Raw genomic sequence first — 16,830 nt, 5'->3', positions numbered from 1 at the left:
ACAAGTCTACGGGCAAACATAACTAAGCAAAACAGCTGACTTCTGTGGCAGTTGCATAAATGTTACTGTTTAGCAGGCATATAGGTAGATAGACATCCATAAATGCACAAGCATAGAAAGGTGTCATTTGTAACTGGTAGACTGAGGATTCTGCAACGGCACGTGACCCAGATGAACATACATCTATGGGAAGCACTGAAGCATTCTTCCAGATTTAAAGAAGAAAACAATGCAGCAATAATAGGAAAAGGTCTTTGGAATGTGTCATTAGCAAACAAAGGCATTATTATCAGCAGAAGTAGGTAGGACACCAAAAGAAAATCAAACTTCTAATTATGTCCTATACAAGATACTCATTCTCAGTAGAGTCTACAAGGTTATACAACAAACACAAATAGGTAACAGTAAAATAACTTGTGAGACTGAGAATCCCAAAGTCTGCCTTGGGTTACATTAGTTTTTCAACTGTGTTTTGTTTTGGTGGGGTGTTTTTCAGGTGTTTTGGAAATAGAAGAACCTCGGTAAAAAAAAAAAAATAAGGAAATAAGATGTGTTTCTCACAGGCTGCAGAAACACACACAGTGTTTGTCCTGCCCTGAGGAGTTTAAAAATACCCTTCTCTACATGTTACAGAGTGACCCAAGCCTCAGGAGAATCTGTACTTTTCCACTGATCAAAGGAAAGGAGCCAGGTGCTTTGTCTCTCCTATGCAGCCAGAGCATGTAGTTGCCTAGTAACTTGTTCTGAGCATATTAATCACACACAAACACACACACACATACAGACACCCAGGAAGACAAAGCTGACCATTTACGTTTATCAGTCAAAATAGTTTACAGCTACACAACAGTTTATGCTAATTGAGGAAGCTCAACACTGAATTTAGTGGAATTTAAGTGTGTCCTTAACTCGGGATATGACGTTTAAGGAACAGAACTTACAAAAATTAAAAGGAAACACATATAAATAACTTTTATTGACTTCAGAGTATAAAAAAGGCATAGTCTACTAATAAAACATCAATTACTAACAGTACTTACCATTTCATAGGGCATCATGTAATGTCTCAGACACAAGCATCAACTGACACACCATTATGATGTGAAGATTTTACAAAAGTTCTAACAGCATCCCCAAAACTGAGGTGTTTCGGTGTCTGGATGCAGGATACAATTGATCTCTACATTTCCTCTTGTAAAAATTGAACCATTCCCATTACACTCCTATTTAAGGTATTAAATTGTGCCAATAAGAAGTAACTAAGTCATCCCTCCCACTAAGGGACAAACTATGACCATAGACAGCCCTTGCACAAAGCTCCACAAGATCCTATTTCATCCCAGCCGTCTCATCAGCATAATCTGTGCAAACCTTTGTAAATCAACAGGTTTTCAGTCATAAAAGCAGAATCCAACAGCAGTTCACGTGTCTTACAACTGACAACATAAGACTTCCTTCACTGATGACAGCATCAGAAAAAACAATAAATGGCCTTTAATGTCCTTAATGAACTTGAGGGGCTGCGAGAAACCAAGGAAGTTATGAGAATGGACTCTGTAACGCCCCTGTCAGTATAACTTCCAGATCAAAGATCCAGGCTCCGGTTAACATGAACAACTACAATTGGGATGGCAGATGACAAGTCTTCACAACCCTACATTAGGTAGAATAGAATGTCTTAACATTGGATTCTCAGCTCGTTTAAGTCACAGAATCACAGAATCTTAAGGGTTGGAAGAGATCTCGACAAATCATCCAGTCCAATGCCCCTGCCAGAGCAGGACCACCTAGAGTAGGTCACACAGGAACTCGTCCAGGTGAGTTTGAATGTCCCCAGAGAAGGAAACTCCACAACCCATCTGGGCAGCCCCTTCCCCTGTTCCATCACCCTCACAGTGAAGAAGTTTTTCCTTGTGTTTCCTTGGAACCTCTTGTGCCCGTACCCATCGCACCTTCTTCTATCATTGGCCATCACTGAGAACAGCCTGGCTCCATGCTCCTGACACCCACCCTTTATGTACTTGTAAACATGAATGAGATCACTCCTCAGTCTCCTCTCCTCCAAGCTGAAGAGCCCCAGCTCTCTCAGCCTTTCATCAGAAGGGAGATGCTCCACTCCATCGCTAGGTCCACCAGCACCCTCAGACATTTCAGTTCAGCACCAAAGAGCTCTGAGGTGGCTTGCTGACTGTATTCAGCAGTCCCAGCTGATGTAGCAGTGTACACAGTTACTTGCCTTGAACCGATGCTTCAAATAATTCAAAATAACTCTGAAGTAGGTTACTAGTTTGATGACCCTTCCTACAAAACCCTCCTTCAAAAGTAATCAGAAATCAAACCTGTATAACCACTGAAGTCAGTATGAATTTTTCAGGACACTTGAGCGGCATCAGAAATCGTGCCCTCAGGTATCTCCCAGAAAGCAAATGTTTCATTCTGCAAAAATACTTGGTTTTGGCAAATATGAATAATGCTGCACTGCAGATTTTCACTCCCAGACACACCTGTTCTTCCCGACACCATGATGCAATTTAGGACGTTACAAATCACCCACCCTCCTGACTGTGTACTTGAATGAGGTTTTCCTCTTTTCAAAGTCTGATGATGGGGAAAAGCTGCAAGCACATACAAAACCAGGCAGATCTGCTTGCTCTTGCCAAAGGCAAAAAGATTAAGCATTATCAAGAACAAGACTATTGCCTGTCCTGAAGTATCCATCAAGCTATGATCCTAAGCTGCATGATGGCTTGTTTGCATCAATACTTGAATACAAACATGCAAAATGTCCACCAATAGATTTCCAAACGCTATGAATTCATTGCTGGGCAATTCCCCAAGGATAAAACGTGTATTAAAAGCCAGCAGTAAGCCAGAAACGTCTTTCCATTTCATGTGGTTAAAAAAAAAAAGTACAGTGAATCCTGAAAGAAGGGATAGATATTAAACAGGGACAGCCTGGACAGCTATAGGCCAAGCAAGAGAACATTTAGTGCTTTGATGTCCTTTTTTATTTACTTCACCAGAAGAGTTAGACAAACGTGGAAACATTTGCAACAGCGACACACAGGTCAGTTTAAAACCTTGATAACACCCAAAATACAGCTCAGCAAAACCCAAGGATGCAGGGAGAACACTTTAGGTCTTACTATTTGCACACACTCACACACATCTATGTATCTTTACTTCACAACTCCAAACAGCTATCTGCACTATGTCTGCAAGTAAACTGAAATAGTGGGCAGAAAGGAACCACGGCCATGCTAAGATAATTAGCCATGTTGTAACACTAAAGATCACGGCAACCATTATTACTTGAAGTGACCTACTTGTAGTGGCACCCTAAGCAGCATTCTGAAGAACACCACAGTGCTCACAAGTTCTACAGCACAGTTTAGTAGGACTAAACACAAGACTTCTAGAAGAAGGAAAACCAAAAACCACCAGCACTCATTCATTCTGTTGAAAAAGCTTATTATCTGCACATCCAAAACAACAGGCTATAGGACTATTAAATGCAAAGTAAACCGGATCAGTCTGGAGTACCTCAACTTCCCAAAATTACAAATCTTTCCACTCATATCATACAGGATTAACACTACTTAGATGCAAAGAAACTGACTATAGACTGACACCTGCAGATCTCAGTCATGATTACAAACGTCTTCCTAAAAAATGAGCCTTGGCACTTCCTCCACAAGGAGTGGATAAACCACAACAAAAGGAGGAGGAAGTAAGGCAAGATAAAGATTTTCTTCTAGAGACAACAAAATCCTGAGAGAACAAGATGCTTGTCGTATCAGAATCAAGATTCCAAAAGAAACAAAATAGTTCAACTTTGTGCAATGTTGCTGTTCCAGATCTTTCTCTCCCAAGGAAACCTCTCCTCAATTTCAGGCTGCTTTCCAAATCCTGAGCAAAGCAGAAATTAGAGGGCATTTGTATAGCATCTCACTAAAAGAACCCCACTGACACAACAGCACTACACAGGCTAGAAATATTTTCAGTGTTTTGATGGAAAGACTCAACTTAGTTCTAGGAATCGGTGTTTGGGGCCAAAGCTGACAGGTAACATTCCACTCCAATTGGAGTTGAAAAAGAAGGTGGTATTTTTTAACAAATGATTTCTTGAAAAAGCTGAAGGAAACTGAGACAGAAATGAAAAACCCTTCAGGGAGTCAATGGTGCATATAGTCACCATGCAATCTAAACATTCCAACTGCTGATCATACATACAGAACAGGTGAGTCAGAAGTAGCCCACCCCTGGGAGAGGGGCATGAGTCTGCCCTTTCACAGGCTAAAGCAAGAAGGTCTCGCTATATTTTGAGCAAATACCCAGCTAGCAGAAGGCAACTTTTCTGTCAGTAAAAGCAAAGCAAAAGGATCTTGTCCAGCAAATTTCAAGTCTCTTGCTCCTGAGCAAGACTACAAGTGCACACAGCGCCACTTGGTGGTGAAAGCCCTGCCATTGGCAGTGCCTTTAGGCTAAGAAAGTACATCTACCAATCGAAACAAGTCCAGAAAAGTGAACCTCAAGGCCAGCAGAACCAAAGGCTGCTGAGCATCAAACACATGTGTCCACTTCAAAGAGCTTCCAGAATTCTGCAACATGGTTTCTGGTGACACAGCCTCAAGCAGCATTGGAAGGAATGAATCAGCTTAGTACCTGTCTGCACCCCAGAGAACAGCAGTCTCTCAGCTCACACCTGGGGTTTTATGTACACATGGCTCACGAATAAATGCAGCAGGGGTAAAAAAACCTGAAGATGAACAGCAACTGGAACGTAACTATTATTTGTCCATTTCATCAATCCGTTACAGAACCACCCAAATCGTGCACTTGCAGAACAGAAGACAGTCACTAACAGAAAGAATGTCTTTATTCACAACAGATTGGTGCCTCTCTACAACAAACTCATGATTTCAGCTTACAAAGTCAGCATCATTGACAATGCACCTCTCCCAAAGGGAAAACCCTTGTCTTTTATCAAACATCAATGAGAAGAGTGTGGAAACAAAACCAAAAACCTGCACCTGCACACCAAAACCCACCCACATCCCTACCCCAAAAGCTCTATTTAGATGACACACGACATGTCTTCATAGACGACAACTGTACCAATTTATACTTCGGGTCCTTCTCCTCCAGGAACCAGCTACAAAAGAAAAAGACAGTTCTGTGTTAGTGCCACAGGTTTGAGTTTTACAAACCCATATGTGACAGGTCTTGCTTTACAACATTTTAGATGGAGATCAGGTCACAAAAGTGGGTTTTAGATTCAATATCATCTTCCTCTCCCAACAGAGGAAGCGAGTTACTGCCAGAGAGGCACGTGCCAAAAAAAACATCCAAAACACAAAGAAAGTTTAACAAAACACAAAGGAGTTGCTAGATAAGACACATTTTGGTTTTGGACTTGGTTATTGACATCAAGGAGATGATTCTGGATAGAAACACAGATCGTATTTAAAAGGACAAAGCACATGCTTCCTTTCATGAAGAATTCCATTGCTGGTTCTTCCCTAGAACGTTGCTCTACTAGGAAGTCGGTTTCCTCTTTCCAACTTCAATTGCTAAGCAGAGCCCAAAAACTAATAGAGCCTGAACCCTTCTACAGACAGCAGGGATTCAGTCACTATAGCACTTTCCTGGGAAGAAAGACATGAACTGAACAAGTGAAAAAGAAATACAAAAGGAAAAACAAGAATGAGGGAGGAGAGAAGAGGATGACCCTTCCACGTGCTGAGCCATTCTTAAACATCAGCTGAGCACTTCTAAAGACAGCTTTGCTGCTTTGGGGACCAAAGAAAGAAAAGGTCTAAAGTACAGTCTTCCTGATGTGGGGACACGAGATCTAATACAGAAATGGATCTGTGTCTTGATGAAAAGACACACTTCTACGAATCACCAGCTTCTGCTTCCACCAGCCCAAGTGGAGGGTAGTCCTTTTGCCCCACACAAAAAAGACACGCACTCTCCTTGAAGGATGAAGAACAATAACCAAGGCAGAAAAGGGCTTAGAAATTCAGTCTAGATGGCACCTGCTCAGACACAAGGAGGAGGCACAAGCTCAGGAAGGCAGCAAAACACAGACTACTCTTCATTCACACAAAGCTGACTTGAGTCTGACTCTGTCTTCCTCTTCTCTTCCCACGAGATTAGAAATGTCCTTATGCAGGAAGCCTGGGCTTTGGAGTCATCTACGGAGACCACAAAAACACTACAGCAGGGCTGCCTTGGGGGTATTGAGAGAGTTGCAGTATTTAATTACTGCTTCAGTACTGACCTACACACACCAGCACACAAACTCAAAGTCTTAGTGCTTTTGATCTGGTATAATCCAACACACCTCCAGACTTCTTCCAGAGCACATAAGGATACAGTTCTCCAGGCTTCACATGCTGTCAGAATTGCCAAATGACCTGACAAGCCTGTAAGCATCCAAAGTGCTACAAACACAGCTATACATAAAGTAATGGATAAAATGTAGATGCACTCCACCTACATTCATATGCAGGCAAACACTAGTGAGTTAAAATGAGTGGCTGGACTCCATCTGAAAGATCTTTTCCAATCGTAATGATTCTACAAAAAGCAACTGTATGAACCAGCCTACAGAGTGGGCAACACAGCCAGAGACTCACTTGCACACCTGAAGACCAGAAAAACATTTCCCAAAAAAGAATTTGGGACAGGCTCTCCCCATTAAAATTTTTAAAAAACTATAAGCAAGTAAGGCAACAGGATCCCTTTTACAGTACAGAAAAGAAACGCATGCAGCCCCTTAACAATGATGACTTACCATTGTTATGTTGTTTCCATTCAGCAAAATCTGGTCAAGCTTTGTGATCCTTCTGCCCTCAGGTGTAATCTCACTGGAGCAGCATTAGAAAAAGGAAGAAAGAACACATAAGCAGGGACAGTGACTCCAGTTTGGATTACACATCTGACAGCAATCTCTACTTTACCATAACAACTGTTGAAACTAACAAATCACTTATCCTCATCACAGTGTCATCCTGAGAAATTGACCACCTGCTTAAAGAAACCAACCTGGCAACTAAAAACATCCATTTCACTTCTCTCATCATACAGAAAGACACAGCTTCACCTTCCAAGTCTTGACAATGGCTCCAATACCACTGAAACTCAAAAGAGCTTTCAGAGGAACATGGCATGACAGGAATAAAAAACTTACCCTTCAATCAGTTCAGTTCAAAAATCTTTGCCTACACCTTAATGAAATAGAAAAGCAAACAAACTACAGAAGAAAACACAACCCATGCAAAATTAAGACTACAAATCAGGAAGCCAATTCTCAGCACAAATCATTCAGCTGCTACTCTGTGACATGGCCATCCTGAATAGATCACCCTCCACACTTTAACTGCAAAGTATCGACTATTCAGCTGGTAAGTATTCAAAACATACAAACACATTTTGGCTATAGATCTCACACAGTCATTTCCTCACACAACCAAACAGGAAACAGCAACAAGAGGCAAAAAGAGGACTTACAATTCTGTAACATCTTCTAACACCATGTCTGAAGATCCAGTTTCAAGGCAAATAAGGTCCAGAATTCAATAACAAAAAAGTTCTTTTTCATTTTACATGCAACTGTGATTTTTATTGGTAAAAACAAATACATCAGAACAATACAACAGATCATAGAATGGTGTGGTTGGAAGGGACTTCCAGAGATAATCCATACAAAAACATTCTATCAAGTGAACTGCAGCCTCTCAAAAATCACAAAAAAACTAAGCCCAAACATCAAGCAGACAGATTCAAAAATTTCCATCAAAGGATACTGACAAAATCATCAAATCCCAGAAGCGTTCCAACAATTTCTTTATCACTCTTCATCACAATATGGATCCGTGAACCTATGCATTTGTCCACAAGTTCTGCAAATATAAAAGCAAACATAGCGAAAGGTATAAAAGACTGTTTCAGAGAATGTACTTTGAAAGACAAAAGAACCTCACTGCTGTTGAGACTGCAGGGAAAAAACCGTTTCCTTGCCTGCTTTACTGTCCGTAAGCCATGAGAAAGGTTCTGAGGCAAGACGCCGGAGCGCTGCAGGAAGATGTTCCCTCCGCTGAGAACACCTCCGCTCCCGTCCTGGGAGGCTCCTTACCCTGGCACAGCCGACACTCAACAGCCGTCCCTCGCCGGCCTTTGCTCTGCACTGCCCAGAGCCGCCTCACCCCCCCAGTCGCCGCCCGTGCCGGACAGGGGGCTGTCCCAGCGCCTCTCCACGCCGGCCCCACTCCTCCCCGCCCCACAGCCCCGGGCTGGGCCAAGGGGGAAGAAACCGCCGCCTGAGGCGAGGCGCGCGCCCGCCTTCCGACCTCGCGCGGCCTGTTTCAAGCTTCCCGCCAAGCGCCAGGGGCGCGGAAGCGGCCTCTCTCCCCCTCTCTCGCCTCCCGTCCCGTCCGTCCCGCGGGCCCGCCGGTCACACGGCGCGTTCCCTTCCCCTTGGCCTCGCCCGGACACCGGCAGGAGGCCGAAACATCGCGGCGCTGCCGGTTACCGAGCGGCAGCAGCTGAGACGGGTTTGTAGTCGCGTTGGCCGCCATGTTGGACCCAGACCTGACCAGTCGCTGCCGACTCTCACAGATGTGCCTGGCCTCCCGCGAGATCGAACCCAGCCCGGCAGCCCGTAGTAGCGGATGTCCGAGCCGTCGCTCGGGCCCGGCCGCCGGGCGCTCCCCAGGCGCTCGGCTCCTCCCGTGTCCCGGGGTTACCCATCAGCCGGGGCTGAGACTGCGGGGTCGCTGCGGGGCTCACTCCAGAAGCCTCGAGCCTGAGCAAACTCTGCCCAAGAGGGCGGCGCTGTCTCCACACACACGCCTGCCTTTCAAAGGACGAGCGGCCGCCGGCTCCGTTGGGAACCGCGGTCGGTCCCCGGGAACCTCCGACATTGTGACCGTGACGAGAAATGCGGCCTTTGGCGTCAGCCGCTGCCCCGCGGGGCTCTGCGCAGGACTGCCTCACCGCTGGCACCGAGACCCGAGGCGGAAGAGACTCTCTGACACTGCAGTTGGGGCCGGGCAGCTGCATTCCTTTACTCCAGAGCTGGGGCCGTGGGGGATCACAGAGCGGGAGCGGCTGGAAGGGACCTTGGCAGAGCTCCAAGGAAGGAGACTCCACAGCCCGCCTGGGCAGCCTGTGCCAGTGCTCCCTCACCTGAACAGTGAAGAAGCTTTTCCTCCTATTTCTCTGGAACCTCTTCTGTTCCAGCTTGTACCCCTTGCCCCTTGTCCTGTCGCTGGACATCACTGACAACAGCCTGTGTGAGGCAGCGCAGTCACAGTGTGGGAACAGCCACAGAAACACAGACCAAACGTGAAGAGTCAGTGCAGTGCACAGGCAGAGGCACAGGCAGGATTTGGGGTCCATTCCAGAGGGTCACAGACCCTGCTGTGCATGTCTGTTATCAGGGATTTGCACCTGCATCATTGACCCTGTGCTTCAAACTCTCCCACAGCAGGGCAGGAATCTCCAGCACGATGATGGGATGCCTATCAGAGGCCTGTGTTACCTAAACACAGATGTTCTACTGGTCAAGCACATAAGGATAAGCAGCGATAAGTGACCGATGTGCTTCTCTACACCCCAACTGCAAGTCACTGAGAGGGTTTATAAGGCTCCTGGACAATCTCCCCTTATTATCTCACACTTTTTCCCCTTATTGGATAGTTTTGGTATGAGAACCCTGGAAAACTTGCATACAAAGTTACAAGAAGACAAGCAACCTTGGATGTCACAATATGATTTACAGGACAACTCTACAGAAAAGAGGAGTTTCACAATAAGTGTGTTTGTTGTCTTAGGTCTGGATGGGATGAAGTTCATTTTTCCTTCAGCAGTTCTCACCCTGCTCTCCTTTGTGTTATCAGGTAGAAAGCTGTTGATGGCACACCAGGGCTTTGGCCACTTCTGCCTGCTGTTCCCACAGCAACAAGGCTGGCTCTGCAACATTCACCCACTCCCCAGCAGTGGGCTGGGGGTGAGCAAGATCTTCGCTGGGGACACAGCCTGGACAGCTGACCCCAACTGACTCCCACCAAAGGACTATCCCGTACCATATGATGTCTGCTCAGCAACAAAAGGTAAGTGAAAAGCTGAGGGGGAATGTGGCACTCATTATTCATGACATTTGGCATGCAGAGCAATGGCTATGTGGCTTAAAGCCCCGCTTCCCAGAAAGAGATAGATATGGCCTGCTGAGGGGTTCCTGGGAAGGTAACGTTAACTAAACTAGAATGGACTTTTGGGAGGCAGAAAAGACTTGTGGTGAAATGTCATTCTTCTGAGGAGCACCTACTTCATTCTCATAAGCGGATGGGACTTTCCTCTGTTTCCATTCCACCATCTAATGAACGCTGCAGGTTGGAAGTTATTTCCATTCTAACCTGGAAGCAAATACATCCTGAAGGGCACAGCAACACGCAGGGAGCTTCTAAGTAACTTCTGTACCTTCAGAAAGAGAGCTGTGACAGGCAGGAGACAACGTCCTGTAATTACCCTGTTAGAGCAACACTTTCCCATGCTGTCTGTGCTCTCTTCTCTGAGCAGACCACAAAATACCAGGCCTACACAAATTTCTGGCATTTCAAAAGGATTTTATTGTATCAGAACCCAAGAGGCTCTCGCTGCAATGAACAAAACATCTTCACAGGCACGATCAGTTCTTGGATTACCACGGATCCCTCGGGTGCCAGTTCACTGCCGGCCCCCTTCATGGGCAGCTTTCATTTTTTAGTGTCTCCCCCCGAGAAAGGATTTCCCACAGCTTGCCACCTTTTTCCCCAGAAGGTATCCAGCTCACAGGTACACCCCCTCAGCTAATGTAGCTTTCAAAGCTCCTTTGTCAAACTTCTAGGACAATGCAAAGAAAAACAGAGCACTACTTACCCATCAAGCCTGGTAGACAACAGCACACCACCTATATTTTGCTGTTAAGTATCTGAGAGGCTGCAACAAGAAAGTCAGGTGTTTTTTACTCATCAGTAAACACATTCTTTCCAGAGACTTTTTTTTTTTTCTTTTAACCAGGCAAGGGAAGATGAGCTTCACAATATCTTTGACACTTCTAATTGATTTGTCAGCCTGGGGAAGTGGAAAAGTACATGAGATAAGGTGAGAACACAAACATGTAGATAAACTTGAACACCCAATCTGAATGAACTCTTTTCTAGGATTTCTCCTTTCTTTCTTTTCCTCTTCAATGCCACAAATTTTGAACAGCATTCCTGGAAAAAATAAAACATCTTTAGATTGCTCCTGCTCATCTTTTACTTGAAAACTCAGGAGAATAAAAGCACTGTGACTGCTGAGACAACCGAGTCTGTCTACTTTGTATAGGCAGATCCAAGTAAGATCACCTCTGTCAACTCCAACCATTCTTCCTCTCTAAGAGGATAATGCCAGTAAATGTTTTAGAAACTTCAAAAGCTCGATCTTAGGAGCAGCATCTTAGATTAGGAAACGTTCCCAGAACCCAACTGTGGTGTCACTTATGACCTGTCATTTCATTTTTGATCATTTGGATCAATTTGTTCTTGCATCAGCAATTCCTTTAAGCTGAACTATGCATGTTTTCTTTTCTGGTGCTTAATCCTTCTCTGACTTGGGCAAGGAAAGATGGATTTTCCCCCTTCCACCATCATTTTGTGGACTAAACACACCATGATCATCTAGCTTTGCCTTACAGAATTGGTATCTTCATATACCCTTCCCATCTTTATGGAACCACTTCCTTGCCTATCCATTTTCTCACAGGTAGTGTATGCAGACAGGAAGAGGCCTTACTCTTGCCTGGTCCTACCTTGAGTGTGTTCTGAGACACCTTCCTCATACAATTAACAAATTCTCAGGACGCAGCAGAAGGTTTTGTTCTGAAGCCTTTGCATCATCTTTGACTCCATGATACCCAATTTCAGCCCTTGTTGCTAGCCCCAGCCTCTAGGTCATGTGAACCTTCATGGTGAGATATTCAGATCCTCCCCTGTACTGTCAAGGCTTTGTGTCAGCAGCAGCAATTATCAGCACTTTCCTTTTTTTCTGTCTAACAGCCATGAACAAAATTCCTACACAAGATCAATCCCACACAGGGATATGACGCAAAACAGTACCAAAGGAAGGCTTTCCTGCTGCCGTTCTAACCCATTGAGAAGCTGCAGTTGCTCATCAGAAAACCTATCCTCAGGGAATCGAGTCCAAGAAGAAGAGCAGGAAAGTCTGATGCTGGGTTTTGAAGACGACGCGCTGGGCTGTTCCCTGCGCTCACCATCAGCCAGGGAACGGCGCGACTGAAATGCCACAGGGTTTGCAGCTCCAAACACGCTTTCAAGGACAAACACAAAGATTCCAAAGGACAAGGTTTCTCTGGTTTAGGATTTTATTATACATTCTATGGAATATATCTGTTACACATGTCTTCTTGGTCTATTGTCTCTATTTCTTCTCTATATTTATAGAAGTAGAGAGGAAGGCAAAAAAACCCCCCAGACATTTGTTAGTGCAGCATAGGGGGGAAAAAAGCCTTTCTCCTGACAGCTGCAGGGCACAAGAGGTCATCCTCATGGTGCATAAGCAGCAGGCAGGGACCTGGCCACAATGGGCCAGAAGATCCCTGACAAGTGGCCATGCTCAATGCTGCAGAGGAAGGCAAAAAACCCCCGGAGCCCAGGGCCAATCTGCCCCGGGGGAAAATTCCTTCCTGACCCCAGTGCTGGCGATCAGCTACTCCCTGAGCATGTGAGCAAGACCTGCTTGCTGCTCCCATGGGCTGCTCACACCTCCCTGCACATGCCCAAGCCCTGTCCTCCCTCAACTCAAAAGGAGTGAAGCAGAAGGAGCAGGCACCTCCTGTTGAATGGCTCCAAGGAGCAGCCCTGTGGCCATGCTCAGTGTGTGGAGGAAAGCAGGAAAGAACCCAGACATACTTACCAGTCCACTTGAGATGGAAAAAGCCTCTGGCTGCTGCCTCGAGGCTTTCCCTGCGCTTGGTTGCCATGACCCAGGCCAAGATGAAAGGTTTTTCCAGTCTCTGGAGTTCCTCCCTAAGCCACTCTAAGGAAACCCTCCAGATGGCCAGGGCTTTCTTCTGAGATCCCTGTGGGCTATCCCCCCCTCCTGGGCACAGGAGGCCTGGGGGCTTTCCCTGCGCTAGGTTGCCATGAACTGGGACAAGATGAAAGGCTTTTCCAGCCTACCATCTTCCCTGAGTCTCTGAATCCCTCTAGATGCCCAGGGTTTCCTTCTGAGACCTCCGAGAGCTATCCCCCATCCTGGGCACAGGAGGCCTGGGGGCTTTCCCTGCCTTTGCTTTCCATGCCCTGGGACAAGATAAAAGGCTTTTCCATTCTGTCTTCTTCATTCCTCACCTCCACCAAAAAATCACTGCAGATGCACAGGGCTTGCCTTTGAGATATCTGTGGGCTATCCCCCCCTCCTGGGCACAGGAGGCCTGGGGGCTTTCCCAGCCCTTTTTGACTATGACCTGGGACAAGAGAAAAGTCTTTTCCAGTTTCCTGTCTTCCTCCCTCAAACCCTCTGAGGATTCCCTTCAGATGCCAACGGCTTCTTCTATGGGCTATCCCCCCCTGCTGGGCACAGGAGGCCTGGGGGCTTTCCCTGCCTTTGTTTTCCATGTCCTGGGACTAGATAAAAGGCTTTTCCATTCTCTATTCTTCATTCCTTACCTACTCCAAGGAATCACTCCAGATGCACAGGGCTTGCCTGGAGATATCTGTGGGCTATCCCCCCCTCCTGGGCACAGGAGGCCTGGGGGCTTTCCCTGCCATTTCTTGGTGGCCATGCCCTTTGAAAACATAAAAGACTTTTTCAGTCTCTGGTCTTAATGCCTCAGCCTCTCGAAGGAATCCGTCTAGATGCCCTGGGCTTTCTTCTGAGATGTCTATGGGCTATCCCCCCCTTCTGGGCACAGGAGGCCTGGGGGCTTTCTCAGCCCTTGGTGGCCTTGCACTGGGACAAGATAAAAGGCTTTTCCAGTCTCTTGTCTTCATTCCTGTGCCTTTCCACATAATTCCTCCAGATGCCAAGGGCTTTCTTCTGAGATGTCTGTGGGCTATCCCCCCCTCCTGGGCACAGGAGGCCTGAGGGCTTTCCCTGCCTTTGGTTTCCATGTCCTGGGACTAGATAAAAGGCTTTTCCATTCTCTATTCTTCATTCCTCACCTCCTCCAAGCAATCACTGCAGATGCCCAGGGCTTGCCTTTGAGATATCTGTGGGCTATCCCCCCCTCCTGGGCACAGGAGGCCTGGGGGCTTTCCCAGCCCTTGGTGGCCATCTCCTGGGCCAAGATAAAAGGCTTTTCCAGTCTATCTTCTTCCTCCCTCAGCCTCTTCAACAACATTTGCCAGTGGCCCAGGCCTTGCTTCTCAGATGTTTGTGGGCTATCCCCCCCTCCTGGGCACAGGAGGCCTGGGGGCTTTCCCTGCCCTTGGTTGCCATGCCCAGGGACAAGATAAAAGGCTTTTCCAGCCTACCTCTTCCTACCTTGGAACCTTCAAGGAATCCCTCCATATGTCCAGAGCTTTCTTCTGAGATGTCTGTGGGCTATCCCCCCCTCCTGGGCACAGGAGGCCTGGGGGCTTTCCCTGCCTTTGCTTTCCATGCCCTGGGACAAGATAAAAGGCTTTTCCATTCTGTCTTCTTCATTCCTCACCTCCTCCAAGGAATTACTCCAGATGCACAGGGCTTGCCTTGAGATATCTGTGGGCTATCCCCCCCTCCTGGGCACAGGAGGCCTGGGGGCTTTCCCATTTCTTGGTGGCCATACCCTGGGCCAAGATGAAAGAGTTTTCCAGTCTATCTTCTTCCTCCCTCAGCCTCTTCAACAACTTTTGCCAGTGGCCCAGGGCTTGCTTCTCAGATGTTTGTGGGCTATTCCCCCCTCCTGGGCACAGGAGGCCTGGGGGCTTTCCCTGCCCTTGTTTTCCATGCCCTGGGACTAGATAAAAGGCTTTTCCATTCTGTCTTCTTCATTCTTCACCTCCACCAATGAATCAGAGGAGATGCACAGGGCTTGCCTTTGAGATGCCTGTGGGCTATCCCCCCCTCCTGGGCACAGGAGGCCTGGGGGCTTTCCCTGCCCTTGGTGGCCTTGCCCTGGGACAAGATAAAAGGCTTTTCCAGTCTACCATCTTCCTCCTTCAGAACCTCCAAGGAATTGGTCCATATGTCCAGAGCTTTCTTCTGAGATGTCTGTGGGCTATCTCCCCCTTCTTCTGGGAACAGGAGGCCTGGGGGCTTTCCCTGTCCTTGCTGAACAGGCAGTGGGCGAAACTGAAAGATATTTTGAGTTTCTCAACTTCTTCCCTCAGTTGCTCCAAGAAATCCCTCCAGATCCCCAGGGCTTTCCTATGAGATGTCTGTGGGCTATCCCCCCCTCCTGGGCACAGGAGGCCTGGGGGCTTTCCCTGCCCTTGGTGGTCATGGCCTGGGAGAAGAAGAAAGGTTTTTCCCTCTCTGGTCTTCATTCCTATGCCTTTCCAGATGATTTCTCCAGATGCCAAGGGCTTTCTTCTGAAATGTCTTTGGGCTATCCCCCCCTCCTGGGCACAGGAGGCCTGGGGGCTTTCCCTGCCTTTGTTTTCCATGCCCGGGGATTAGATAAAAGGCTTTTCCATCCTCTATTCTTCATTCCTTACCTCCTCCAAGGAATCACTCCAGATGCACAGGGCTTGCCTTGAGATATCTGTGGGCTATCCCCCCCTCCTGGGCACAGGAGGCCTGGGGGCTTTCCCTGCCATTTCTTGGTGGCCATGCCCTTTGAAAACATAAAAGACTTTTTCAGTCTCTGGTCTTAATTCCTCAGCCTCTCCAAGGAATCCCTCTAGATGACCAGGGCTTTCTTCTGAGATGTCTATGGGCTATCCCCCCCTCCTGGGCACAGGAGGCCTGGGGGCTTTCCCATTTCTTGGTGGCCTTGCACTGGGACAAGATAAAAGGCTTTTCCAGTCTCTTCTCTTCATTCCTGTGCCTTTCCACATAATTCCTCCAGATGCCAAGGGCTTTCCTCTAAGATGCCTGTGGGCCATCCCCCCCTCCTGAGCACAGGAGGCCTGAGGGCTTTCCCTGCCTTTGGTTTCCATGCCCTCCGAGAGACCTCCGAGAGCTATGCCCCCCTCCTGGGCACAGGAGGCCTGGGGGCTTTCCCTTCCCTCCGTGAACATGAGTTGGCCAAGATGAAAGACGTCTTCAGTGTCTTGACTTCTTCCCTCTGCGCCTACAAGAAATCCTTCCAGATGGCCAGGGCTTTCCTCTAAGATGCCTGTGGGCTATCCCCCCCTCCTGGGCACAGGAGGCCTGGGGCTTTCCCAGCCCTTGGTGGTCATCTCCTGAGCAAATATAAAAGGCTTTTCCAATCTCTGGTTTTCATTCCTAAGCCCCACCAAATAATTCCTACAGATGCCCAGAGCTTTTTTCTGAAATGTCTGTGGGCTATCCCCCCCTCCTGGGCACAGGAGGCCTGGGGGCTTTCCCTGCCCTTGGTTTCCATGCCCTGGGACTAGATAAAAGGCTTTTCCATTCTGTCTTCTTCATTCCTGACCTCCACCAAGGAATCACTGCAGATGCACAGGGCTTGCCTTTGAGATATCTGTGGGCTATCCCCTCCTCCTGGGCACAGGAGGCCTGGGGGCTTTCCCATTTCTTGCTGGCCATGGCCTTTGAAAAGATAATAGACTTTTTCAGTCTCTGGTCTAAATTCCTCAGCCTCTCCAAGGAATGCCTCTAGATGCCCAGGGCTTGCTTCTGAAATGTCTATGGGCTATACACCCCCCTTCGGGG

At 47.3% G+C, this 16,830-nt stretch overlaps 1 protein-coding gene and 1 long non-coding RNA gene across 3 annotated transcripts; one reads left to right on the top strand and one right to left on the bottom strand.

Moving 5' to 3' along the window:
- Positions 1-4,861: 4,861 nt before the first annotated feature.
- On the bottom strand, positions 4,862-8,835 carry LOC104558648 (U6 snRNA-associated Sm-like protein LSm5). 2 transcript variants are annotated; one of them, XM_061996504.1, is made up of 5 exons: positions 8,540-8,835; positions 7,815-7,910; positions 7,519-7,546; positions 6,803-6,875; positions 4,862-5,155 (listed from the first exon to the last, which is right to left on the bottom strand). In XM_061996504.1, the coding sequence occupies exons 1-5, from the start codon at positions 8,583-8,585 to the stop codon at positions 5,123-5,125; spliced, it is 276 nt and encodes a 91-aa protein (XP_061852488.1). In that variant the 5' UTR covers positions 8,586-8,835; the 3' UTR covers positions 4,862-5,122. The 2 variants fall into 2 exon arrangements, with proteins under 2 accessions (XP_061852488.1, XP_061852489.1); XM_061996505.1 differs by lacking the exon at positions 8,540-8,835 and adding an exon at positions 8,029-8,209.
- On the top strand, positions 8,679-12,435 carry LOC133625475 (uncharacterized). Its single transcript, XR_009818758.1, has 4 exons — positions 8,679-9,824; positions 9,909-10,121; positions 11,068-11,151; positions 12,087-12,435. It is a non-coding gene; the product is annotated as an uncharacterized LOC133625475 (long non-coding RNA).
- The last annotated feature ends 4,395 nt before the right edge of the window (positions 12,436-16,830 follow it).

Source organism: Colius striatus, chromosome 5 (assembly GCF_028858725.1).
Source record: "Colius striatus isolate bColStr4 chromosome 5, bColStr4.1.hap1, whole genome shotgun sequence".
Classification (NCBI taxonomy): domain Eukaryota; kingdom Metazoa; phylum Chordata; class Aves; order Coliiformes; family Coliidae; genus Colius; species Colius striatus.
Note: the sequence above shows the minus strand (reverse complement) of the source record. Positions and strands in the feature narration are given on the sequence as shown.

Excerpts from the sequence above, each read along its gene's own strand:
- LOC104558648 (XM_061996504.1), bottom strand. The coding sequence starts at position 8,585 with ATGGCGGCCAACGCGACTACAAACCCGTCTCAGCTGCTGCCGCTCG. Across the intron at positions 6,876-7,518 it reads TTAGAAGATGTTACAGAATT|TGAGATTACACCTGAGGGCA; the intron begins GTAAGTCCTCTT and ends ATGCTGCTCCAG. Across the intron at positions 5,156-6,802 it reads ATGGAAACAACATAACAATG|CTGGTTCCTGGAGGAGAAGG; the intron begins GTAAGTCATCAT and ends TTTCTTTTGTAG.